General features: G+C 36.4%; 1 protein-coding gene and 1 non-coding gene across 13 annotated transcripts in view; one reads left to right on the forward strand and one right to left on the reverse strand.

Moving 5' to 3' along the window:
- Atp11c (ATPase, class VI, type 11C) overlaps positions 1-26,328 on the reverse strand; it is a 181,571-nt gene that overhangs the window by 8,106 nt on the left and 147,137 nt on the right. For 9 of the 12 annotated variants that reach the window (XR_001782750.1, XM_006528091.4, XM_006528090.4 and 6 more), the window contains 6 exons: positions 16,501-16,560; positions 13,776-13,903; positions 11,374-11,509; positions 9,385-9,450; positions 7,082-7,185; positions 5,169-5,322 (listed from right to left, as the gene is read on the reverse strand). Coding sequence is in view for 11 of the 12 variants with exons in the window: in XM_006528091.4 (XP_006528154.1) it covers positions 5,169-5,322; positions 7,082-7,185; positions 9,385-9,450; positions 11,374-11,509; positions 13,776-13,903; positions 16,501-16,560 (648 nt within the window). In the remaining variant the exon portion in view is untranslated. Of the gene's footprint in view, positions 1-4,983; positions 5,050-5,168; positions 5,323-7,081; positions 7,186-9,384; positions 9,451-11,373; positions 11,510-13,775; positions 13,904-16,500; positions 16,561-26,328 lie in introns of all 12 variants that reach the window. The other 3 variants (XM_006528095.3, XM_006528097.2, XM_006528096.2) reach the window with 1 other exon arrangement.
- Gm22287 lies at positions 26,164-26,270 on the forward strand. Its single transcript, XR_003953140.1, has one exon. It is a non-coding gene; the product is annotated as a U6 spliceosomal RNA (small nuclear RNA).

Below are 26,328 nucleotides of genomic sequence, written 5' to 3' on the forward strand. Positions count from 1 at the left end.
ATTTAGCCACCAGAGATAAAAGTAGTATAGGAAGTAGAAATTTTAGGGGCTAATAGATTAGGTATTTGGAGACTTTATAAAGAGAAAAAAAGAAATATGAACATACAGAAAGCAGTTGAAAGCATGACATGAAAAGAGTGTTCAAAACAATAAAACAAAGCAGAGCTAGCAACTGTTAGTGGTAGGTGAGGGAGGACAGGAGATGCTGAGCTAAAACAGTGTGAAATGTCCATGCTCCTTTACAGTCATCTCTAGAGTTCTGAGACCAGCTCAAGTGGCAATATGCCACAGAGGCATCAGAGAAAGTCTCGTCCCAACAACCAGGACACTAGGAGTTTTTCTTATAATAGCATAAAAATTTTATTTTCACTAATATATTTTTCAGGAGTACCACCCTCTGAATCCATGGCCATCTATGACACTGTAAGTATTACAAGATTATTACCATTTATTATTAAAATGATGCTATATTTTCCAAAATGCATTCTCTGGGAACTTCAGTCAGAGAGCTTACATTCTTCCTTTCCCTGTCTTTCCCTCTTAAACAGCTTCTTATCTACACATTGGACTACTCCTTCATATTTGTGTAGACATTGCACACTAGGCATAGGGATATTATTGGGTTATTTCCTACTAATTAGAAGACTCTTCTCCTGTCTAGAATGCAGTGAAGCCTCCCTTTTGATTGAGGTAGAATGCATGAGAAAACATTACTTTTTTTTTCTGTTTTTTTCGAGACAAGGTTTCTCTGTATAGCCCTGGCTGTCCTGGAACTCACTCTGTAGACCAGGCTGGCCTTGAACTCAGAAATCTGCCTCCCTCTGCCTCCCAAGTGCTGGGATTAAAGGCGTGCGCCACCGCTGCCCGGCAGGAGAAAACATTACTTAAGGACAGGTGGGAAAATCTTCCTGCTGCAAATGTACAATAGTATTTACTACTTGCTTAGAAGATCCAGGGGTATTTGAATGATTTCCAGGCTGAGCACACTTGGGGTTATATTCGATACAGTATGCGGAAATACTTCCAATCTTAACCTTACATTGGTTTATGTGTTACCTTGCTCCTTCACTGTTCAGTGCTCAATGATAGTTCCATCCCACACTCTTATGCAGCATTGTCATTTCATTAAGTTAGAAAGAAGCTTTACCAATCTTTAAGATGGAGGCTGGAGTACAAAAGTAAACCTTCTTGCTGAAAATTAACCTGAGAGGTGATGGGTGGACTGAAACCCCTGTATTAAGTGACTTCTGCAAGCTCACTTTCAAAGATAGATCTTTTAAACTTCAAATATGAAATTGAATATTTATCATTTACTTAGATTTTTCATTAATATGCTTTTTAAATTTTTATGAGACAAAAATATTACAAAAGGTTATTTTTATCTCCAGCCCATTAAAACTGTATTTATTCTTTGGTAATTTTATACATGAATATAATATATTTAGAACATATCCATCCTCTAATTACTCCTACTCTGCATAATTTATTTTATACTTTTTTAAAAAAAGATTTATTTATTCTATTATGTGTAAGTATATTGTTGCTGACTCCAGACACCCCAGAAGAGGGCATCAGATTGCATTACAGATGGTTGTGAGCCACCATGTGGTTGCTGGGATTTGAACTCAGGACTTTTGGGAGTGCACTCAGTGCTCTTAACCACTGAGCCATCTCTCCAGCCCCTATTTTATACTTTCTAAAAGATTTATTTTATGTGTAGGGTTTTGCCTGCATGTGCATGCATGGCAGCTATGCATTCAGAAGGTGTCATCAGATCCCCTAGAACTATAGTTACAGATGACTGTGAGCGACCATGTGGACCTAGGTCTCTGCAAGAACATATGGTCTTAAGAGCTAAGCCATCTTTCCATTCCTGTGTGCATTATTTATAATTCACACATCATAACAGATCTTAGCACTGCTAGAGGCTGCCATATTAGTCTTTCTACAGGAGATTTTAAGAAGTTAGTCCAATCTTATTATGCTATCAAAAGCCATATAATTGAGTGTATTATGTTTTATATTTGTTTACTGAAGGTTTCAGAATGAACATTCTTTATAATGTAGCTAGAAAATTAGCTTCAATGTGGGGCCATATTTGATTCATTCCTGAATTATCACCACCTACCGTAGTAGTTAATGCATCATGGATCCTCAGGTAATATAAAATTAATTGAAAGGAACTCAAAATGAAGTGCTTTTATAATTACTAAATATAAATGGGTTAGCTTCTTTTTTAAATACCTAAGAGGCACGTTCACTACCTACTGTTAAAAAGTCTCCTCTTCAAAATAGCTGCTGAGCTCTACTTTTTGATAGCACTGACAGGCTACTTGTTACAGGCAGCTTTAGAGTATGTAGGGAATATCTAATATGCTTACTGATGTCAGGACCATCTCCTACTCTAGATAGGGAAACACATTTCATCCCATTACGGAATCTTCTAGGCTCTGATGATGATCCAGTATAAAGTAATCTTCGGTTTTACTTTAAAGTCAGTCTATTCCCATATTAACAAGGAATACTAAACAAAATAGTAAATCACTCACCATGTCAGACTATTGGGCATCAAACACAAAGACTTACATATCTTAAGGAAAATAAGACACGCATCCTCCTTTATTTAAAAGTTGGCTTCTGCCAGGTGTGGTGGTGCACGCCTTTAAGCCCAGCACTTGGGAGGCAGAGGCAGGCGGATTTCTGAGTTCGAGGCCAGCCTGGTCTACAGAGTGAGTTCTAGGACAGCCAGAGCTACACAGAGAAACACTGTCTTGAGAAAACAACAACAACAAAAAGTTGGCTTCTGCTTGTTTATCAATGACCTAATAGGACATGATGGAAACTGATGTGACATATGGTCGCCATGTTTCTGTTGGTCTGTATGCATTCATATATAGCACCCCCTACACACACATACACAGATAGTGCAGTTTAGTGTCCACAACTGTTCTGACTCATTTGTAACTCTCAAAATCCTACAGAGTCTGAAAAACAATTTGGCCTTTCAGACACTGGATATATAGAGAGATGTTCATCAGCAGGTGGTTCAACAAACGTTTACTGGTTCAAAAAGCAGAGGAGTAATGAATGAATGATTGAATGGATGGAAATGGTTATGGAAAATTTCCTGCTTGCTCTAGCATATTATCATGCCAAGCTATATCACAGACCTTAGAATTTCTCCTGTCATGGATAGAAACCATGACAAATTTCTTGCTGACCAACTGGCAATATTCTATGCTTTCAAGTGAAACCTGTTATCGCCTGTCTATGTGAAGAAAAAATGCTCTGAGTCTATGGATCTATAGCTTCCTATCAGCATCCCCTCAGTGTATACATCACTGGACATTCCACCTGTTGTCTCATTTTTACAGAGGACCTAAGATTATGACGATACACATTAAGATTTTGACTTCTGAGATTTCTTGCCTTCTTAGCATGGCCCTTGACTAAGCCATTTTGCAAACTTGAGCTCGATCCATTATCATAAAGAGAAACATTTAGAAGCACCCCAAGCATACTTTTCAGATAAAAAAAAATAGAAGAGTAATGCAAGAAATCCTCCTTTGTAAATTCTGTATTGAAAAATAAATATTTCTTTCCTTTCATTCGTCCCTCTTGGAGGGTCTCTGTGTATAGGCAAGGATGATCTTGAACTAGGGTCCTTTGGTTGGCTATTACTGGCATGGGCCACTATATCCACCTTAGGTAATGCTGAGGGTGGGATCCAGGGCTTTCTGCAGACTAGGAAAGGACTCCACCAACTCAACTATATTCCCAGTCTCTGAATAATTTTATTCTTTTCTTTTGTCTTACTTAAACATTTTTATTGGGCTATATGAAAATTGGCATTTGAGCCAGTCTGGAAGAAAACTGATCCATCAATACTACTTCCCATTCTAAAATTAAAACCAAGGTTGGATGGAGTTAGAGGCCACTGAAAGGATTAAAGAGTAAACTAATGAGCCTTATCTATACTAAAATTATGTTCAATTCTTTCCCATAAACTATATAGAAACAGGTAGCTCGGAGCAATTCTTTTCACCTAGCTATATACTGATTTTTTTTTTCTCATTACTAAGGATTAAAGGTATCATGAATGTTTTTAAAGTGCTACCACTAAAGCTGTATTTTTAGTTCTTTAAAACTTGGTTGAAGACTTCTAGTATAATAATTTCATATCTTTGTTTCTATATAATGTCACCCAACTGGGTTCTGTAATTCAATATTCAGAAAGATCTCCATGATATACTACTTTTGTGGTTCAATGGGTTGATAAATTTAATTAAACACATCAGACAGTCAGGACTTACTTGACTATTTCTCTAAAATACTGCCTTAGAGGTGTTATAAGATTTAGTGGCTATCAGTATGACAGAAGTAGGACTTTATTTTAACAAGAGGAATGACTGTTGGCAGCAATATGATTTACTTAATTCATCTGCTGGTAAAAATTTGCCAGTGGTTTCATTTTTCAGGCAATTCTAACCCTTTCACTTTAAAAGCTTTAAAAGAAATGTTCAAAAGGTATCAGATGTGACAGAGGGAGATAACTTCTCTTCACAGTAATTTAGTAGTTAAAAATAAAAACACACTTATAAGCTATCATCAATGTTTACAAGTGTGTCCCGAAGAGTAAGGATGTTAAAGGTACATCCAAGCAGTTCTCTTTGGTTCAACTATCCTGCTATGAGACAGGGCTAGAAGCAGCACAGAGATTAAGCAGCACTATAATCACAGGAAGGGGACAGCTTTGGAAGAGGCAAATCAGGATATCAACTGACAAAACATCTGCAAACAGTCCACAGGGAAATTTCTAAGGTCAAAGTTGAAATGTTGGTGTGGAAATTCCTAGTGTGAAAAATCTGAGATAAATACAAAATAAAGTCTTTTTTTTCCTTTAAAAATTCCATATGGAGCATATGAGATACTCCATATGGATTGCTAAAGATGACACAGAACACTATTAAGGAATCTACTTACCACCTGCATTGGATAACGAAGTTTTTACTATACTTTTTATGCAGAAGAGGAAATTAAGTGATGAACCTGCAAGGAGGGGTTTAACATGCTGTAACTAATGTAATTCTCTATATAAGATTTTCAGTTCACGGTAGACAGTGAAGCCTCTTCCAAATATTAGGCTACAACATAAATTTAGTCCTTACCCTGGCACTTCTTCTTCGAACATTCTTTACAACTATTAGGAGAATCTCAGGGAAAAGGCTGATAAATATTAAAAGGATTATAGCCAACCATGTGGATACAGAACAGAGCATTTGAGCAAACACAAAATACATTCTCTGTTGTTTCAGAAAAGGCCTGGAATGGAAAGAAAACACAGAATGTAAAATCAAATCAGTTCCTGGCAGGTAAAACAGAAATTTAACTCAAACTGTCTTTTGCATTTAAAAGGAATCTTCCTCACACATGTTAAAATAATTTTCTCCAGAATATCCCAAATAGAAGTAAACACGGGTCAAAGGGATGTTTCATGTCTCTAACAGGACAGAGATGGGTGGCATGCAATTTTATCACACTAAAGAAAACTGCAATTTAAAATTTATGCATTCCTTATTTCTAGTTTTTCATGTATTTATTAGTCTATGGTTCATTGAGAAAAATTGAAACCCTCAAATCAAACCATAAATAAGGCTATTGTACTTCATTTACAGTAGGTATTACTACTAAATGCAAATAGGTATGACAAAAATCCTTTCATTTATTTAGGGGCTGGAGAGATGGCTCAGTGGTTAAGAGAACTGGCTGCTCTTCCAGAGTTCATAAGTTTAATTCCCAGCAACCACATGGTGGCTCACAGCCTATAAAGGGATCTGATGCCCTCTTCTTGCATGCAGGTGTACGTTCAGACGGAGCACTTAGATTCAAAAAAACAAAACAACTTTTCCTTTAAATGACTTAATCAATGAGGAAAAGTCTGTAGGAAGGGTTCAAAACCGTTTAGGGTCTAGAAATATTTTATTATTGAGAAAATTTGTCTAACTTTCATATGTTGATTACAGAGTCACAGAATTCTGGGTAAACAAACAACTTTATATTGTATTTAGTTAATACATTTTGGTTTAGTTGTATAATAGCATCTCTAAAAGATTAGGTGTTATATTCTTAAAGTAGATTTTCTTAAGGACTTTATCTTAAATAGCTTTTTTTCTTTTTAAAAAAGATTTATTTATTGTTATATGTAAGTACACTGTAGCTGTCTTCAGACACACCAGAAGAGGGCGTCAAATCTCATCACAGATGGTTGTAAGCCACCATGTGGTTTCTGGGATTTGAACTCAGGACCTCTGAAAGAGGAGTCAGTGCTCTTAACCACTGAGCCATCTCTCCAGCCCCCTTAAATAGTTTTTCAAAAGAAAAACTCTTTCCCCTTTTAGGAGGTATGAAGGATGATACTGGGTCTCTGTATGGCTGGCATCAAGCTCACTATGTAGCTTAAGATGACCTTGAAATTATGATGATCCTGCCTTTCCTACTGAAGGAAAATGATACCATTTATGTGGCATTAGGGTCTGCCAGTAGTTCTCAACCTTCCTAATGCTGCAGCCCTTTAATATAGTTCGTCATGTTATGATTACACCCAATCATAAGATTATTTTATTTGCTATTTTATTATTTTATTTTATTATGAATCATAATGTAAATGTCTGATATATGACCTTCAAAGGGGCCATGATCCCCAGGCTGTGAACCACAGGTATAAATGGACACTGATATATGTTTGGTCAAAGTTATAAGGTAGAAACTTTACAAGGTGAGCCTTTCTATTGGAAATCACATGGAAGGTCTGGGTATTTATTGTTGTGTTTGAAAGAGCTGCCTATATGCCTACAAATGTAAATATTTGGGCAGAGGCTATCTATGCAAAGCCAGGTCTTTTGAATAAATGGACTAAGAAATTCATATTTGAAGTTTTACCTAGAGCTAGCAATATTATAAGGCATAAGTAACCTCTAATCCATTAACATTTATAGATTAGTAATATTATATATCACATATAATCAAAACTTTAAAAGTTACATATAAAGTTAATATTGCTCACACAGGTACAGCTGCTTACCAAATAATTCCTCCCCAGAAGAATGAGAAAAAAACATAAAAGGCTAGAGAACCCCAAATCACAAAATGATTTATCCATGTCCAGAACCGGGTATCCAAGGCGAGCTGAAAAGATACAATGCAAACATATATCTATATATCACAAAAATATGCCAGGTAATATATTATGATATCTGACAATTTATACAGATACAATACCTATGGGAGGATTCATATTTAGCCATTACTTTAGAAGGGGGTGTAACTAAAAGAGCAGAAACTAGTCTTTTTAAAGTACTAAAGTAAGAATGTTGAGTGCTGCCCTGAGGTTTCTAAATTCTATAGCAAGGCATGGAAGTGTAGTGAAGTCAACCCATTTGTAGGTGGAGGGCTACAGATTTCTCAGTGTTGAATGACAGGTGACGTGTGAAGCAATAGTAATAACTAGGAGGCCAAAGTCCCAAGTCTTCAGGGAGTAGTGGCCAGGGATATACTAATAAAGGAGAAGATAAAGTGTCTCCTTGAGGCAAGTATGCCAAAAAGCAGGAGAGGGTAAGAGTAGCAAGAGGAGTACATACAAGTTATAAAAGCACCAACAGCTGAGAGTCACTACAAGTAGAGGCAACTATCTTTATACATCATATATGTAAGACACACTGGTCTTGAATTCTAAATACAGGGATTACAAAGATAATCATGTCTATCGCTGTCATATATCATTACATACTTCCTTAACTAACATATTGCTATATTTTAGTAATTAATAGAATTTACAGAATTACATTACCACCAAGTTCTTTTGCATCCATGTCTTGTATACAGACATTTATTTCAAGGTCTTCATCACTAAAAGTCCTGGAAAGTCACCCACTGATCCTTATAGAGATTCCATTTTTTTTAAAGATCCAATTTTTTCTTTTAAAATATTTTTTATTAGGTATTTTCTTCATTTACATTTCCAATGTTATCCCAAAAGTCCCCCATACCCTCCCCCCACCCCCCTACCCCCCCCCCCCCCACTCCCACTTCTTGGCCCTGGCGTTCCCCTGTACTGGGGCATATAAAGTTTGCATGACCAATGGGCCTCTTAAAGATCCAATTTTTTTAAAAAAATAAAAAGTGATAAAGTGGCTAGAAAGATGGCACAGAGGTTTAAGAGCACCGGCTGGTCTTCTAAAGGACCCAGGTTTATATCCTATCTCCCACATAGCAGCTCAGAGATGTCTCTAACTCTAGTACCAGGAGATCCATCATTTTCTTCTGGCCTCAGTGGGCATTTTATGCATATGGTGTTCAGATACACATGCAAGCAAAGCATTCACACACACACAAATAAACATTTATATCACTTGCTTTAGGACCTTTCTCATTGGGAAGTAAAAGCTGCAACAAAAAGGACAAAAGCAGTGACTGTCTATTGTTTTAAACATAAAAGAAATTCAGATATAAATTTATTAATTTTTATATGTATGTGCAAATGTATGCAGATACCCAAAGAGGCTGCTGGCCTCCCTGCAGCTGATATTACAGCCAGTTGTGAACCTTGCAATATGCGGGCTAGGAACAGAATCCCAATCATCTGCAAGTGCTATGCTGAGCCATCTCTTCAGTCCCCAGATATAAGTACTTAACATGGAACTATTATAAATATATATTCGTGAGCTCTCACCCTGTTTATATAATTTAGTGTAATGCCTTAAAAACGACATTTGCAGGCAGGTGTCAATTACAGATGGCCTTTAGGTTAGCAGTTGGGAATCCATGCCCATTCCTGCTTCTGGTTTCCAAGTACTTTGCGTTATGGTTTTGTTTTGTTTGTTTATTTGTTTCTTTCCTTTTCTTTCTTTCTTTTTTTTTTGGGGGGGGGACAGAGTGAGAAAGACAGAGGAAGACAGAAAGGAAGAGAGGCAGGGAGAGAGGGAAGGACATAGTGTAAGAAGGAGAGAAGGAGGGAGGGACAGAGAGAGAAGGGGAGGGAGGGAGAAAACATGGACTTAGGGGATAAGGAGGATCTGGGAGAAATTTGGGAAGGTGAAAGCATGATCAGAATATACTAAATTTCTTTTCAATAATAAAACAAAACAATGGCAGTGATTAAGAAGGAATAGATTTCCAATGTAAGTGTGGTGTCTGAATTTCTTAATAATAAAACAAAATAGCATAGAATATGTACTAGACAAAGTGACAAATAGTATACAAATGCTAAAACCCTTATCATTACACACTTTTTAGTAAGCATTCAGACAAGGGGTGGATGACAAATAGTAATACAAAGATTAAGCGATAAAGTTAAACAAAATATATTTGAATGAATAAAAATCTAACCTTCAGAGTTACGGTGAATACTAAGACTGTAAAAACAATGGTTCCAAATGTCCAATTTCCATAAATCTGAAAAACATTTAACAATTATATGTATCATGAATACACAAGTCTGCTGAAGAAATAAAAAGTCAAGTTTAATCCTGAAGGAAATTGACAGCAATCTTTTTATGAATTACTTGGGAAAATAGCTGGTCACTAAGATTAAGATGCAACACTAGACTTTCATGAATAGATACACACTGGTGACTATATTTATTACCATACAGCATCAAACAGTGAGCTCACTGGTTTGATAAAGGTGGAAGAAAAAGAATACTATTCCCCTAGAAGCACCATTCATCAAAATAATAACTCATGCCACTAATGAGTTTGATGTTTTTGTCCTAGAATATAAGGAGAGTTCTCACATAAGCACGAAAGGACTCACACTTCTAAAGGGAGTCTAATTTATGACTATAAACACTCTGTTAGCATGTGCACACCAGAGAAGCAGTACCACTTATAAATCCAAAGGATGGCAATGAATGGCACATATGCTTACCAAACGCTGTCAAGATCTGAATGCAGAACATTGAAACAGAAAATGAGATGTAAAACGTTTTTACAAAATAAAAACAAAATAAGGTTAATAGAAGAAAAAAGGATTTGACCAAATCATACATGGGTTTAGCTGCTGATAATTCTTACACTTATGTAATTTTAGAAAACATTTAAAAAGGATGGTGACATATACAATAAAATCTTAATTTGGACTTCATAAAGTCAAAATACAAAAGGAAACAGAAAAGGCTGGGCCACTGATTCAACCTGGTACGTTAGCTAAGTCAATGAATGTGAACATAAAATAAATCTGAAGCAAAGGAGTTTTCAGCAGTAGCCAGCTCTATACATTTTTTGTGTCAAAAATAAAAAGCCAAAGTCACAGAATTACTCATAGGTGAAGGATCTGAGAAATCACAAAACTGAATTTCTAATTACTAGACCACAAAAGCTGACTTGGAAAGCTAATGTGAGTTTTCCAACGATACCCGGGATTTTGCAGGACCATCTGTGGCAAGTGCTTGGTATATGTATTCTAAGGGTAATTAATATTTTCCTAATCATTATACTATGACTAATAATTGGGATTCATACTAAACTAACTTAGAGGGGCCTGATTGTAACAGCTAATTTCAAAGTATCATTCAAATACATTAAGCATACATTTTTGTAAGAGATGTTAGTTATGTAGGTTCAGACAGATTATATGTAATAAATTACTTTTGAAACATAGTTTTGCTTCATATTTATGATTAGTAAGAATGACCATAAAAGAAGAGTACCAAACATGGCAAAGGAGAACATAATAAAAACAACATGCAAGTCAGAAGGTTCAGGCCTCCTCCCTTGCTGCAGTAATTTTCTCCTATTGTATGAGTAGGACAAAATTGTCCCAATGCAGCTTCTCACTGCTATTGCCATTTTCTCAGAAGGTAGGAGCAGCACCAACAGAACTCTTCAAACAAACAAACAAACAAACAAACAAACAAACAAACAAACATCACTGTACTCCCACTTTGAAAAGCAGGGAGGAGAGAAAAGATTTCTCTCTTTACATACTGGTCTAACACTACACAGACACGGTAGCTGCCTGCTTCAACTCCAAACACAGAAATCTACTAACTATGAATTAGAAATGCAGATGGTCAGACTATGCAGTAACATGGAAAAAAGACTTTTTTTTTTTAAATGTCACAACACACAGGGATAAAATCTAAAGTATCAAGAACTCTCTTCACTTCCTAAAAACTACAGAGAAATTAAGATTTCAAAGGTTTTGCTTAAGTTCTCTTCTTACATACACATACAAAAGGAATTTCTTATGTCATTAACTTCTTTATGTTAAAGAACTGTTAAAAAAGTTTCCAAAATGAATACTGAAAAATTAATACCACAAGAATATGCATGTGATAAATGCCATGCCCATGGAAAAATGCATGTTCATTTTACCTTTCCATTGTCTTCTAAGGATGAAGTCTGAAAAAGGAAATAAGTCCCAAAGAAGAATACTGTCCCTTCAAATGCAGCCAGAAATGTCCAATGTAAGAAGGGCCCCAACTGTAACATAGCATTACCGGTAATTTTCCTATTAAGAAATGGAGGGAAAAATTAATAAATCTCTGTAAGCTATTGTCTTAAATATGTAAGGAAACAAGAAAAGTGGGCATTTATTTGACTTTTTTATAATGAAGGGCCTACCCTAATAATTAGATTTTTTTTTTAGTAAAAGGATAGATGGACCAAAGTTATATCTTTATAGAGTTACTACTTATTAGAGAGTCAGATGTAGTTCTAATGTGGTATACTACAGTAAGGTAACCACAGTTTACAATAGCTGGACACTTCAAGATAAGCAGAAGACTTTGAAGGTCATCAGCACAGAAAAATGATGGTATGTGAGAAGATGAAAATATTAACTGCCCCGACTTTATCATTATGCATGTATTGAACTAAAATACCATAGTACACAAACAACAAGTATTATAAGTTAATAAATACTGATCCCTGATTTACATATACATTCTGATTTTATTACTATGATATATAACCTGGACATCAGAGTATTTTAAAGTTCCTCAAGTGATTCTAAGTATAGGAATTCACTCAGTAAGACACAAAACTAATATAAAGGCCTGCATTAAATTAACTTCAAACATATGTTCTCTTAGCTGGGTGTACTGGCACATGCCTTTAATCCCAGCAGAAGCAGGTTGCTCTTCAAGATCAGCCTGGTCCATAGTGATTTCCTGGACAGCCAGAGCTATACAGTAAGCCCATGTCTCAAAACAAACAGACAGACAAACAACAAACACAACAACAAATGTATACATATTTTTAACAATGCTAGCAAGTTTTCTAATTGTATCTGCTCATATATTTCTTTAAATTTCTTACTGGAAGTGTAACATTTTTTAAGTAGGTCTTAGTTTTCCACCAAGTCAAATCACATGTTCGAAGCTGTACAGTGATGTCCTGATAAATGGCAGGTAGGCAGAGTAAAATGAACACTTCAAAACTAGCACATTCTTCTCAGTCAACATTAGAAAGTGAAATAAGGCTGTTACTTCTAATGAAGCAGATCTGAACAAAGATAGGTTTGTGTATGGATCTTTTTTTGCTTCTATTTCTAATTCCTCTTACCATGTGTCAAAGAGTATCTAATCACTTAAATAGCACACCTACTGATAATACTATAGAAATGTCACCGGGTAATACTGTCAAATCATACAACCTTTTATCTTATAGGTATAAATCTGAAATTCAAAGGATGTTGTCTATAAAAAGAAAAGTGGGAGAAGAAAGATGTGGCTGTTTCTCAGAAACAGGAAAAATATCTCTCTAAAGACCCCTGGAGTTAGTGCCAATGTGACTTTTCTAGTCACTGACTTAGACTAGGGCAAGGAGGTTAAGAGTAGAAAGTGATTCCTGTCCTTGCAAAAATCTATGGGAAAAATTGGCAAGGGTATCATGGTATACTGAGTTACCAGCTAGATTTCTTAGCCACACTTAGATGAAGAAGCTGTTAGAAATCAAAATAGGTATGCGACCTAGCATGAAAGAAAGCATAAGGAAAAAAACCAAGAATGACTATCTGGATAAAGGCTGATTGGCAACACAGCTTGAGTAACTCCATATGATATGCAGGAGATGTTACCAGGATGTTCTTTAAAGGTCAAGAAGTTAGCTACCTGCTCTCTGCACAAAAGAATTATTTCAGTTTTCAAATGTCTATTAAGGATATAAAAATAGCCAAATGTTTCACATCAATATCTTTCAAAATGTCTGAGTCACTAAGTCCTAAAGGTGAAATATATAACGTTCATGGCTAAAATTCAATAGGACACTTTAGAGACCCATGTTTATACAGTTGTCAAGCTAATAACATTCTGTTGTCTAGGAACAAGCTAAAATCAAGTTTGATCAAAGTGAGTACCCACTGCTTACAATGTTAGGATGGTAAGTTACACTTTAGGCTGGGTCATAGTTATGTTATAGCCTATATTTTACATCTCTGTGTAAGACTATGAAATAACTTGTGACCTATCCATACATCACAAATATATGCATTAAGTCCAGGACTGGTATCTCGGGAAATGTACCACTTTCTTGTTGAGTGATCTGTTTTAGCTGAACCACTTAATGAACTACGTGAGCAGTTCTGTATCCTTCCTATCTGTAGATGAAATAAAACACACTACTTAAAAGCCCAGCATAGTGAGTTAGACACCATTAATACCAAGACCAACACAAGAGGATTTCACAAATTTTAGGCTAGTCTGAGCCACACCACAAGTTCCAAACAAACTTGGACTATAGAGTGGGAAATTGTATAAATGATATTTCCAACTTACATATACAATCGAGGGTCTGCGGTCAGAGTATCAATGTTGATGTGCTGTTCCAGTAGACTATAAGCCAGGATGGGCAGGGATGTGAAACAGATATTGTACATTGTAAGATAAGCAGCATCATAGAGTGGCTGAAAAGACAGACAAACAAACAGGAAAACAATGGACTGAGGTCATTCATCTATAAGATAATTATGTATTTGTAAAACTTCTAGCTAAATAGTTTTTTTTTTAAATACTTTTTGGGGCAACAAAGAAAACTTTGTAAATTAGGTGACCTTACCTGCCAAAGATAAAAAATACTGAAAAATTCTTTGTCATAATTAACATACCTGACCGTTTAATAGGATCAGGATCTTAATATTTCCTACTAACTGATTTTTCAGTTGCTAAAAATGTAGATATTTAGTTATTTTAGAAAAGACCATATATGTACAATCCAGGACTCTTTAGAGAAACTAAATCATAGGGAGTAGCCAATCTATATTGCAGATTTTTTCTGGATATTACTTTATAGATATTGAGTTAGTATTTTCCAATCCCAAATAGTGTAATAAAGCTCAAATACTAAGAGAAAGCCATTGTAGCATCCTTTTCTGACAGTTCCTCTTGTTTGTGTACTCACTTCCTAATGACTAATAAACCTAACTCGGTCAACTATAAATATGGGCCTTATTGATCTTTGTCTTGAGTGTTTTGACAGTATTGAGCTCCCAAAACAGAGGAGGGAATCTTGAAAGCTTTCAGTAAATACTAGACAAGTGAACTCAGAAGTCATGCCTTATTTGTAAAGGTCATACAGGAAACACAAAACTTTTCAAAAAAATTCTATAGGATTAAAAGTTATGTATATGTTTAGGTCTGTGTATGGGTAAATTTATGTGAACATATGTGTCCAAGGAGGCCAGAAGAGGGTGCAAGAACCCATGGAGCTGGAGTTACAACAGATGGTTGTGAGCTATCCAACATGGAAGCTAGTAACCAAATTCAGTTCTCTGCTAAAGCAATATGTGCTTTTAACCACCATGCCTATAAAACTTCTATTGAAAAAAATTTTAAATATTTTATGAACTTCATTCAGGTACAAGTATTTATTGAGTTTAGTATTAGATATACACTGCTACGTATCATCATAGAACTATTTTGTATTGTCTGAATTAAAGGCATACTTCATACACACTTTTACATTTATTTATGTAAGTGTTCTCTGATTAATAAAATTCATTTAAAGGTGACACTAATCAATACAACTTCATATTTTTAACCAGTGAAGTACACATCCATGTATCATGAAAGTTCATGTGAAAACGTTGGAAACAACTTGAACAGAACTTTTTAGTTCATTCCCTAGTTGACATCAAACCATTAATAGAAAGCATAGTAAGTGCCACGCACTGAGGACTAATATGATTTACCCTTTATTCACCAAGGTGTTCAAATTCAAGACAAAGAGTAAGTAGAGTTGGGGTTATAAAGCGAGCTAGTAGACCAAGAGGAAGGGATCATGACACTATTTGGTTTCAAAAACATCACCACCACCACCAACAACAAAAAGGGTGAGAGAAATAGTATATTCAGCATAGTCAATGAAATTAAAAGGATGGCTCTGCATAGAATATGGAGACAACTTTCACATATAAAGATTTAAGATCAGCAAAAAATATTGCAGTAAATTAAAAAGCATAAAATATGCTATATTTCTAATTTTCAAATGAAAGTACTAGTTCATGATATACACTACTAAATTTGCTTTTGAAACTATCTATTTTCCCTAATGAGTAAATTAAAACAGCAACTCCTCAGACTGGCTGGTGTGTAATATAGTCTTATATTTGCTTCAAACAAAAGAAGCATCAATCTACTTTTGATTCAGGATGGAAGTTTAAGGTTACGTGAGAGTTAATTGCAATTTTCAAATGCATAATTTGAGGAGACAGAATGGTCTACAAACAAGGTTTATTTGATAATACAGTCATCTTGTTAAAGGTATTACAAATATATTCTTTTCATGGAAAAAACAAAGAAGTAATATCCTAGCTTTACTAAAGAAAACGAGGGCTTTTTTTGTTTGTTTTAAATAGATTCAATTTCTACATTTTCCTAGTCTACTTTGAATTCCAGAAAGTAACTAATGAGGCTATGAATTGAAAAAGACTACACATATGTACTCCAAACATACAATACAGCATGTTGCTGCCAGCACTAACACAGTTTATATCACCCACTCAGTGACCATCTCCTTACCTGGAACATTTTAAAGATGTTTGTTTAGTTTCTTCCCTAGGGTACGCCGGTCTCTGTCTGAATGTTGTCTTATTAAGAGATTGTTCTAGATAGCTCCTTTAAACTAGTAGCCTCTCACCTTGTTACAGTATATCATTTTATTATTAGATTATATTTTTACAAACTTTATATTTTTTCCTTCAGAGCACTAATATAGCATTCCACATCACGTGTTTAAGTGTCTGCCTCGTCTTCATCACTATACTGCAAGTTTTAAAGTGATAAGACATTTGTTTGGAATATTGTAATATCCTAAGAAAAACATTACTTTCTAGCATTTAGAATCAAGATAAAGCTTGACTCTAAATTTGAAAATGCATTCATAGATGCTCCAGTCACACCAGCTTGGCAACATCATTAAAGTGCTTATGAACTAACCAAATTTCTGAGCCAGCCATCATTATACTTCTTGTATCTCTACATTTCTGCTAAGAATGGCACATACCTGTTGTGAGAATCCACAGAAGAACTGGTACAAAAATTGTGGCAAAATGAAACAAAGGTTCTGGAAAATAATAAGACAAAAGTTAGTATTTTTACTTAATTAACTTAAACGGGTGTGTACACAGTCATTCTTAAATCCTTCTAATGTTCGAATGCAATAACTCTCTATTGCAAAGATGTAAAGAAATGAGTTTCAAATGAGTAATTCACACTAAGAAGAGTAACTTTTGCCCTTACCTAAGTAAAAGAGGATCTCACATATGAGAACCTCTTGCTATTATTGATTTTTTTCCTTTCTTTTGGAGACAAGTCCTCACACTATAATCCAACGTAGTCTGGAATTTGCTATATACTCTTATCTGGTCTCAAATTTGTGTTTCAGCCTTCCAAGTGCTGGAATTGCAATCACAAGACACCAGGGCTGGCTTGCTATATTCTTGTTACAGGAAAGAAATAAGTTCATTTGGCATGATACAACACCTACTGTATTATCCCTTAAATATCAATTGGATTTATACAATCACAATAGACTTATATAATACCCAAAGTGTGTATTTTGATCTTAGTGACTGTTCTGTTCAGAAAGTATTTTCCTATGCCAATGGGATCAAGGCGATTTCCCACTTTCTGTCTATCAGGTTCAGTGTATTCAGTTTTATGTTGAGGTCTTTGAGTTGGAGTTGAATTTTGTGCATGGTGATAAATATGGATCTATTTGGATTCTTCTACATGCAGATGTTCAGTTGAACCACAAAATTTGTTAAAGATACTGTATTTTTTTCCAGTATGTATTTCTACCTTCTTTTAAAAAAAATAAGGTGTCCATATATAGACAGATTTATGTCTGGGCCTTCAATTCAATTTGAACAACATGTATTTTTTTTCCTCTGGTGCTAATACCATGCTGTTATTACAATAGCTCTGTAGCACTTCCGGTTTCCATCTGCATCCCGAGCTGATCCTGTGCCACAGTGCTCCATATCCAAATACTGCCCGGAGAGAGCAGATCTCCCAGGAGTGCTGACAAGCCTGTGAGCACAAGTAAGACCACAACTTCTGCTCAGAGGGATCCGCCTGGAGCCCTCAGGGCACAGGAGCTGAGGAGCACCCTGGGACAGGATCCTTCCAGTTTCCATCTGCGTGTGGAGCTGATCCTATACATACTATAGTGCTCCACACCGAAATACCTTCTGGAGAGAGCTGGTGTACAAGGAGTGCTGACACATCTGTAAGACAACCAATTCTGTTCAAAATCCTGGCCCAAGAGGGACCCACCCAGAGCTATCAGGAAACAGGAATCAAGGAATAGCTAAAGACAGGAAGGATCCTTCCAGTTTCTGTCTGCACCTCTGAGCTGACCCTGTGCCATAGCTCTCCATAACCAAATTCCTCCAGGAGAGAAATGGTCTCCCAGGAGTACTGACACACAAGCTTGTAGGAGGGACAAGCCACAGTCAGAGACAGCAAGACCAGTTAACACCACAGATAACCAGATGGCGAGAGGAAAGGTCAAGAACATAAGCAACAGAAACCAAGGCTACTTGGCATCATCAGAACCGAGTTCCCCCACCTCAGCAAGCCCTGGATACCCCAACACACCAGAAAAGCAAGACTCTGATTTAAAATCACATCTCATGATGATGATAAAGGACTTTAAGAAGGACATAAATAACTTCCATAAAGAAATACAGGAGAACACAGGTAAACAGGTAGATCTTCAAGATGAAAAACAAAAATCCCTTAAAGAATTACAGGAAAACATAACCAAAGAGGTGAAGGAATTGAACAGGACCATCCCGGATCTAAAATGGAAATAAAAACAATAAAGAAATCACAAAGGGAGGCAACCCTGGAGACAGAAAACCTAGGAAAGAGATCCAGAGTCATAGACGCAAGCATCATCAACAGAAAAGAAGAGATAGAAGAGAGAACCTCAGGTGCAGAAGATACTATAGAAAACATTGACATAACAGTCAAAGAAAATGCAAAATGCAAGAAGCTCCTAACCCAAAACATCCAGGAAATCCAGGACACAATGAGAAGACCAAACCTAAGGATATTAGGTAATAGAAGGGAGTAAAGATTTCCAACTTAAAGGGCCAGTAAATATCTTCAACAAAATTATAGAAGAAAACTTCCCTAACCTAAAGAAAGAGATGCCCATAAACATAAAAAAAGCCTACAGAACTCCTAATAGACTGGACCAGAAAAGAAATTCTTCCTGTTACATAATTGTCAAAACACCAAATGCACAAAACAAAGATAGAATATTAAAAGCAGTAAGGGAAAAAGGTCAAGTAAAATATAAAGGCAGGCCTATTAGAATTACACCAGACTTCTCACCAGAGACTATGAAAGCTAGAAGATCCTGGACAGATGTTATACAGACCCTAAAAGAACACAAATGCCAGCCCAGGCTATTATACCCAGTAAAACTCAGTTACCATAGAATAGAAAAACCAAGATATTCCACGACAAAACCAAATTTTCACACAATATCTCTTCACAAATCCAGCCCTACAAAGGATAATAGATGGAAAACTCCAACACATGGAGGGAAACTACACCCTAGAAAAAGTAAGAACATAATCTTCCAACAAACCCAAAAGAAGATAGCCACACAATCATAAAAGTAACATCAAAAATAACAGGAAGCAACAATCACTTTTCCTTAATATCTCATAGTATCAATGGACTCAATTTCCCAATAAAAAGACATAGACTGACAGACTGAATATGTAAACAGGAGCGAGCATTTTGCTACATACAGGAAACGCACCACAGTGTTAAAGACAGACATTACCTTAGAGTAAAGGGATGGAAAACAATTTTCCAAACAAATGGTCCCAAGAAACAAGCTGGAGTAGCCATTGTAATATTGAATAAAAATCACCTTTCAACCAAAAGTTGTGGAAAAGGATAAGGAAGGACACTTGATACTCATCAAAGGAAAAATCTACCACAAACTCTCAATTCTGAATATCTATGCTCCAAATGTAAGGGTAACCACATTCAAAAAAGAAACTTTACTAAAGCTCAAAGCACATATTGCACTGCACACAACAGTAGTGGGAGACTTTAACACCCCACTCTTATCAATGGATAGGTCATGGAAATACAAACTAAACAGACACATTGAAAATAATAAAGGTTATGGACCAATTGGGTTTAACAGATATCTACAGAACATTGCACCCTAAAACAAAAGAATACACCTTCTTCTCAGCACTTCTTGGTACCTTCTCCAAATCTGACCATACAATTGTCACAAAACAACTCTCAACAGATACCAGAAGATTGAAATAATCCCATGCATCCTATCAGATCACCATGACCTAAGGCAACAGTAACAGCAAAAACAACAGAAAGCCCACATACACATGGAAGCTAAACAACTCCCTACTCAATGATAACTTGGTCAAGGAAGAAATAAAGAAATTAAAGACTTTAGAATTTAATGAAGGCAAAACACACCCAAACTTAGGGACACAATGAAAGCAGTGCTAAGAGGAAAACTCACAGCTCTGGATGCCTCCAAAAAGAAACTGGAGAGAGCATTCACTAGCAGCTTAACAGTACACCTGAAAGCTCTAGGACAAAAAGAAGCAAATACACCCAAGAGGAGTAGATGGCAGGAAATAATCAAACTCAGGGATGAAATCAACCAACTGGAAACAAAAAGAACTATACAAAGAATCAACCAAACCAGAAGCTGGTTCTTTGAGAAAATCAACAAGATAGATAGACCCTTATCGAGACTCATCAGAGGTCACAGAGACAATATTCAAATTAACAAAATCAGAAATCAAAAGGGAGTCATAACAACAGAAACCAAGGAAATTCAAAAAATCATCATATCCTACTACAAAAGCCTATACTCAACAAAACTGGAAAATTTGTATGAAATGGACAGTTTTCTAGACAGATACCCAGTACCAAAGTTAAATCAGGATCAGATAAACCATATAAACAGTCCCAAAGCCACTAAAAAAATAGAAGCAGTCATTAAAAGTCTTGCCCCCCCCCCTCAAAAAAAAGCCCAGGACCAGATGGGTTTAGTGCAGAATTCTATCACATCTGCATAGAAGACCTAATACCAACACTCTTTAAACTATTCCACAAAATAGAAACAGAAGGAACACTACCCAACTCATTCTATGAAGCCACAGTTATGCTGTGTATTCTCCCTTGAAGATGGGACAGTTTCTGTCTAATCAGGAACTAGTCACAATTTCCTCTCATAGAGGACTTCATAAGAGATTTTCTATTTCTATTTCTATCATGTTTAATATTCCAAATAAAATTAAAAAACTGGTTGAGTGCATATTACTTTTAGCTTCAGAAGATTCCATGTATCTTTAAGAGATATTTAACTATTATGAATTATTTTGCTGACTTAAAAAAATAGCTTTGTAGCACAATTTAAAGCCGGGGATAGTGATATATCCAGCAGGTCTTTTATTATTCAGGATTATTTTAGGGAGTTGGGGTGTTTTTTTTTTTTTTGATTCCGTATGATGCTAAAGATTATCATTCCAAGATCTATGAAGATTTTGATGACAACTGCATGGAATCTGTAGATTGCTTCTGGTAGGTTAGCTCTTTTTACTATGTTAACCGTTCCCTAACCTTTTGCATGGGAGATTTCTCCATCTTCTATCTTCTTCAATTTCTTTCTTCAATAACTTGAAGGATGTTTGTTTTTGAGGGTCAAGACTTGGTTTCTCTGTATATCCCTGGCTATCCTAGAACTAGCTCTGTAGACCAGGTTGGCTGGAAATGTAGAGAGATCCACCTGCCTTTGCCTCCTGAGTACTGGGATTAAAGGTGTACCTCCACCGCCAGGCTGAAGTTATAAGTCTAATCTTGCTCCATTAGAGTTACTCCAAAAATTGTTATCTGAGGCTAAGGTACTGTTTCCCTGATTTCTTCCTCAGCCTATTTGTCATTTGTATACAGGAGGGCTACTGATTTTCTTGAGTTAATCTTTTCAGATACTTTACTGAAGGTGTTTCTAAGTTGTAGGAGTTGCCTGGTAGAATTTTGGGGGTCATTTATATACATACATACACACACACACACACATATATGTATATATCTGTGAATGACCATCCTTTGCCTTTTTCCTTTCCAATTTGCATCCTGTTGATCTCTATCAATTGTATATTGCTTCTGCTAAAGCTTCAAATACTATATTGAATAGATATGGAAAGAATGGACAACCTTTTCCTGTTCCCAATTTTAGTGGAATTGCTTTGAGTTTCTCTCCATTAAATCTGATGTTGGTTATAGGCTTGCTGTAAAGGAATGTTCCTTGTATCCCTAAATTCTTGAGGACTTTTTTATCATGAACGGTGTTGGATTTTGTCAAAGGCTTTTTCAGCATCTAATAAGATGATCATGTAGTTTTTTTCTTTCAGTTTGATTATATGGTGGATTACACTGACAGGTTTTTGTATGTTGAACCATCCTGCATTCTGGGATGATCATGGTCTTAAGGATGGATGGGATAGCAGAATCAAGACAAAGTAGCATTCATTTTAAACATATATGGTAAAGCCAGGCAAAATACTGCATAGCTATAACTTTAGTGCTCAGGAGGCAGAGGCAGAACAATGGCAAGTTCGAAGCCATTCTGGTCTACACAGGGAACCCCTGTTTCAAACACAAGTATACATTTAAAACAGCAAAACCAGCACACGAACAAAACAACATAAAATCCATGTATGGTAAGACAGTGTCAGAGTGAGGGATTACCTTAAAAGACAGAATAATGATCAGACAACAGAGAGTAAAATTTCTAAGAGATAAGTTGGAAAGTAGAATATTCTAAGGTACCCTGGTTGGATTATATGAGTAAGATTGAAAGCAGAAACAAACACAGACTTGTAATTAAAGTACTCCAGTAATGGGGAAACGTTTTGAAAATGGTTTGGGAGTTTCCTTCCCATCATCCAGATGGGCAATTTACAATGCCTTTAACTCCAGCTCCAGGGTCATATGGTGCCTTTGAGCACCTCCAATCACATGCACATACCCACACACATATATTACTGACTATATATCTTAAAAAAGAAGGGGGGATATATTTTTAATGCTAAGCCAAAGAGCGTTACAAGATTAGAATTTCTTTCTGGACAAAAGACAGCTGTATAAAAGAAATAGGGCTGAGTCAGTAATATAGATGATAACAGACACAGAAGATGTCATCTACAGAAATAATCTCTAATGTCCTGTGTTGTGAATGAGGTCATAACAGTTTCTAACCATTGGTTAACACTTGGTAAGTTAAAGCTTGCTTTGTTCTTTTAACAGAGCATTCATTCCATCAGGTGGTACACGCTTGAATTACAGGCCAAAGTGCATCTGGAGGCAAATCAAGCTTTTTGGGAAAAGTCAGGTTACCAAACAAATTTACATGACAAATCTTCATGGGGCCCTCCTATTAGGGAAAGGTCAAAAGAAATAATCAGTGATGCCAAGCCCAACAGAACCTAACTCTGGAGGAGATTCCTAGATTGAACCTACTGTGGACATAAGGTTCTCATACTTCCTAGCTGTAGAACCAAGACCAGTTATAGCATTTTCCTGAGGTCTGTGTTTTTAAAGTATAGAATAGAGTTTATTTAGGGTATGGGGAAAGGAGTTGAGGAGAGAATAGAGAAAGGCAGAGAGGGGCAGGCGAGAGTAGAGGGAAGTCAGGAATGTGGAGAGAGGGGGGAGGGAAGCGGGGAGAGAAGGGACAGACTAAGGGTAGAGTGAGGTCTATTTTTTATATATTTAAAAACAGATACTACAACTCATAAGAGACTTGTCAGGATTAATTAATTAATAAAATGCTTCTGTTAAACAACAATCTGTTTTACACACACTGGGTTCATTATCATCATCTAAATTGTAATCTTCCTTGCTCAATGTTTAGCCCCCAAATCAGTTAATACAGGGTGGCAGGCAAATCTGGAAACTTAGGATACACACACACACACACACACACACACACACACACACACACACGGGCTGTTTTCAAACTCATGCAAGTCAGGTTGGCCTCAAACTCATAAGCAATTGATCCTCTTGATTTTACTTCCTAAGTGCTGAGATTAAAGGTATGTACTACTCTAACTGGCTCACTTTAATTTATTTTTATTTAACAATTGCATATATAGGAGCCTGGGCATCTGGTGCTGTGTAGCAAGAATGATCACTGATGATCACTCATTTGATGGGTCATAGATGAGAGAATGAATGAAGAAATGAAATAGGAGATGCTAGATAAGATGGTGGACATCATATAGGCTTGGTCTGATAGACTATGTAGGGAATAACCTAAGGAAGGCTAGATAACAGCAATTAGAAGGGCGAGAGCCACAAAATCTCTAGTCTAATCCAAAGTAAAATAGGAAAGCTTGAACAGCAGAACAGAAAAAATACTAAATCTGACCTGAAGGACCAGCATAATCTGGGGAACTCCCTCCTCTCTGTGTGAGTGATCACTGAGACAATACTTAAAAGAGAGACCCTCCAAAATCAGCATAATACTCCCAGTAAAAGACAAAGGGAAAAGGAAGAAAGGAGGTAAAAGTTATGCATGGCAGCTGCAGAGAAAAGATTTTCTGAGAAACACCTTTTCCTTGGCTGAACTGAACTGGAACAGTTCTAGAATACCATTTCAAAAGACCCCTGCTGAGTTGATGGCTCCAGGGGCTCCAATGTTGGTCTGTATTCTCTGGAAACTCAAAGTGAACTACAGGCAGAACCTGGCCAGCAGAATACCTCTACACTATGGTGAAGAAACATTGCAGCAAAACCTCTTAGTGCTCAGCTAGGTGAAAACCTGGTCAGAGACAGTGTAAACACAGACAAGTTTCCAAAGCGGAATACCTAAGGTAAGACAAACAGCTAAATGAAATAAGCAAACAGGGGATATGAAAACAGAATTCAGCAGAGTTGGAAATACTAAAATAGAAAATAAATAGAAATACTGGAAACAAATTTTCAGTAAGTCAAATGATAAGCTCCTTAAAAAGCTTTACCAATAGAATGGATCAAAGGGGGGGTGGGGGGCTGGTGAGATGGCTCAGCGGTTAGGAGCGCCGACTGCTCTTTCAAAGGTCCTAAGTTCAAATCCCAGCAACCACATGGTGGCTCACAACCATCTGTAACAGGATCTGATGCCCTCTTCTGGAGTGTCTGAAGACAGCTACAGTGTGCTTACATATAATAAATAAATAAATTTTTTTTTAAAAAAAGAATGGATCAAAGGGCTTAAAGACAAGGCAGAGGAACATAAGACAATGAATGACAAAGGTAAGCTAATATAAAGACAGAGAGATGGCTCAGTGAGTAAGGACACATGCTGCCACACACACATTCTCTAAATGTAATTTTGATGAAGGTAAAAACTAATAAGTTACAATCAGAACATTTGAGATCCATGGTGTGGTGGTTTGCACATGTCACTAATATTGGCACTATCAGGTGTGGTCCTGTTGGGAGTAGGTGTGTCACAGTGGATGTGGGCTTTAAGGTCCTTAGCCTAGTTGCCTGGAAGCTAATATTCTGCTAGCAGCCTTCAGAAGAAGATGTAGAACTCTCAGTTCCTTCTGAGCCATGCCTGCCTGGATGCTGTCATGCTCCCTCCCACCTTGATGATAATGGATTGAACTTCTGAACCTGTAAGGTAGCCACAAATAAATGTTTCTTATAAGACTCGCCTTGGTCATGGTGTCTATTCACAGGAGTAAAACTGAAAGACACACGGAAAGACCAAAACTATGAGATATGGGTCAAGAACTCTGTGTTAAAGAAACAGAAAGCAATTTCAACAAAACGATAGCAGAAAATATCACAAATGTATGTCAGCCAGAATTACATGGTGAGACCCTGTTCCAACAACAGTATTATTATTATTATTATTATTATTATTATTATTAGTAGTAGTAGTAGTAGTAGCACCAGCAACAGCAGCAACAAAAAAATATAAAAAAACAAAAACAAACTAAAAGAACAAACCAAAACATAAAACCAAACCAAACAAAAGCTTCTAAAGGATGATGAATGGGACACTGAAATCAAGGAGGGAGTTAAAAACAAAACCAGAACTGAATGAAAATGAAAATACAACATACCAAAACCCAAGGTCTAAGTAGTCCTGAGAGTGAAATTTAAACCTGTAAGAATCTGCATTAAAAACATCAGACTGGGCTGGGGTGCATGTTCAGCGCATGTAAAGCCCTGTGTTCATTCACCAACACCACATAAATACATTCTGTACATTCTGGTGTGTGCATAAAAGCAGACACCAGAAATCTTAGTACCCGAGAATTAGAGACCAAAAAATCCTAAGTTGAAGGTCATCCTCAGGTACATATTAAGTTCAAGGCAAGTCTGAGATACACGAGATGTTGCCAAAAGAGGGAAAAATCTGAGCTCTCTAAATAACTAAGAATGTACCTTAGGGCCTTGGAAAAGTAAGTACAATCTAAATTCCAAAGACATACACAAAAAGAATTAAAGTTACAAGTTATTGAAATGGACAGGTGTGGTAGCTAACACTTAATTCTATTACTTGTGAATCAAAACCAGTAATCTCTGTGAGCCCAAGGCTAGCTTGGTCTGCATAGTAAATTCCTACAGAGTGAGAAATTTTCTCAAGAAATAAACAGTGGTCATTTTTGCAACACATATATTAAAATTGGAAGTCTACAGAGAAAATTAGCATGGACTCTACACAAGGATGACATCCAAATTTGTAAAGTGCTCCATATTTTTGGTAACCCTCAGCACCGGTAAAGCCATTGTGAAGTCAGTGTGGAGTAAAATCCTAACA

The sequence above is a fragment of the Mus musculus genome, chromosome X (assembly GCF_000001635.26).
Source record: "Mus musculus strain C57BL/6J chromosome X, GRCm38.p6 C57BL/6J".
NCBI classification, from domain to species: domain Eukaryota; kingdom Metazoa; phylum Chordata; class Mammalia; order Rodentia; family Muridae; genus Mus; species Mus musculus.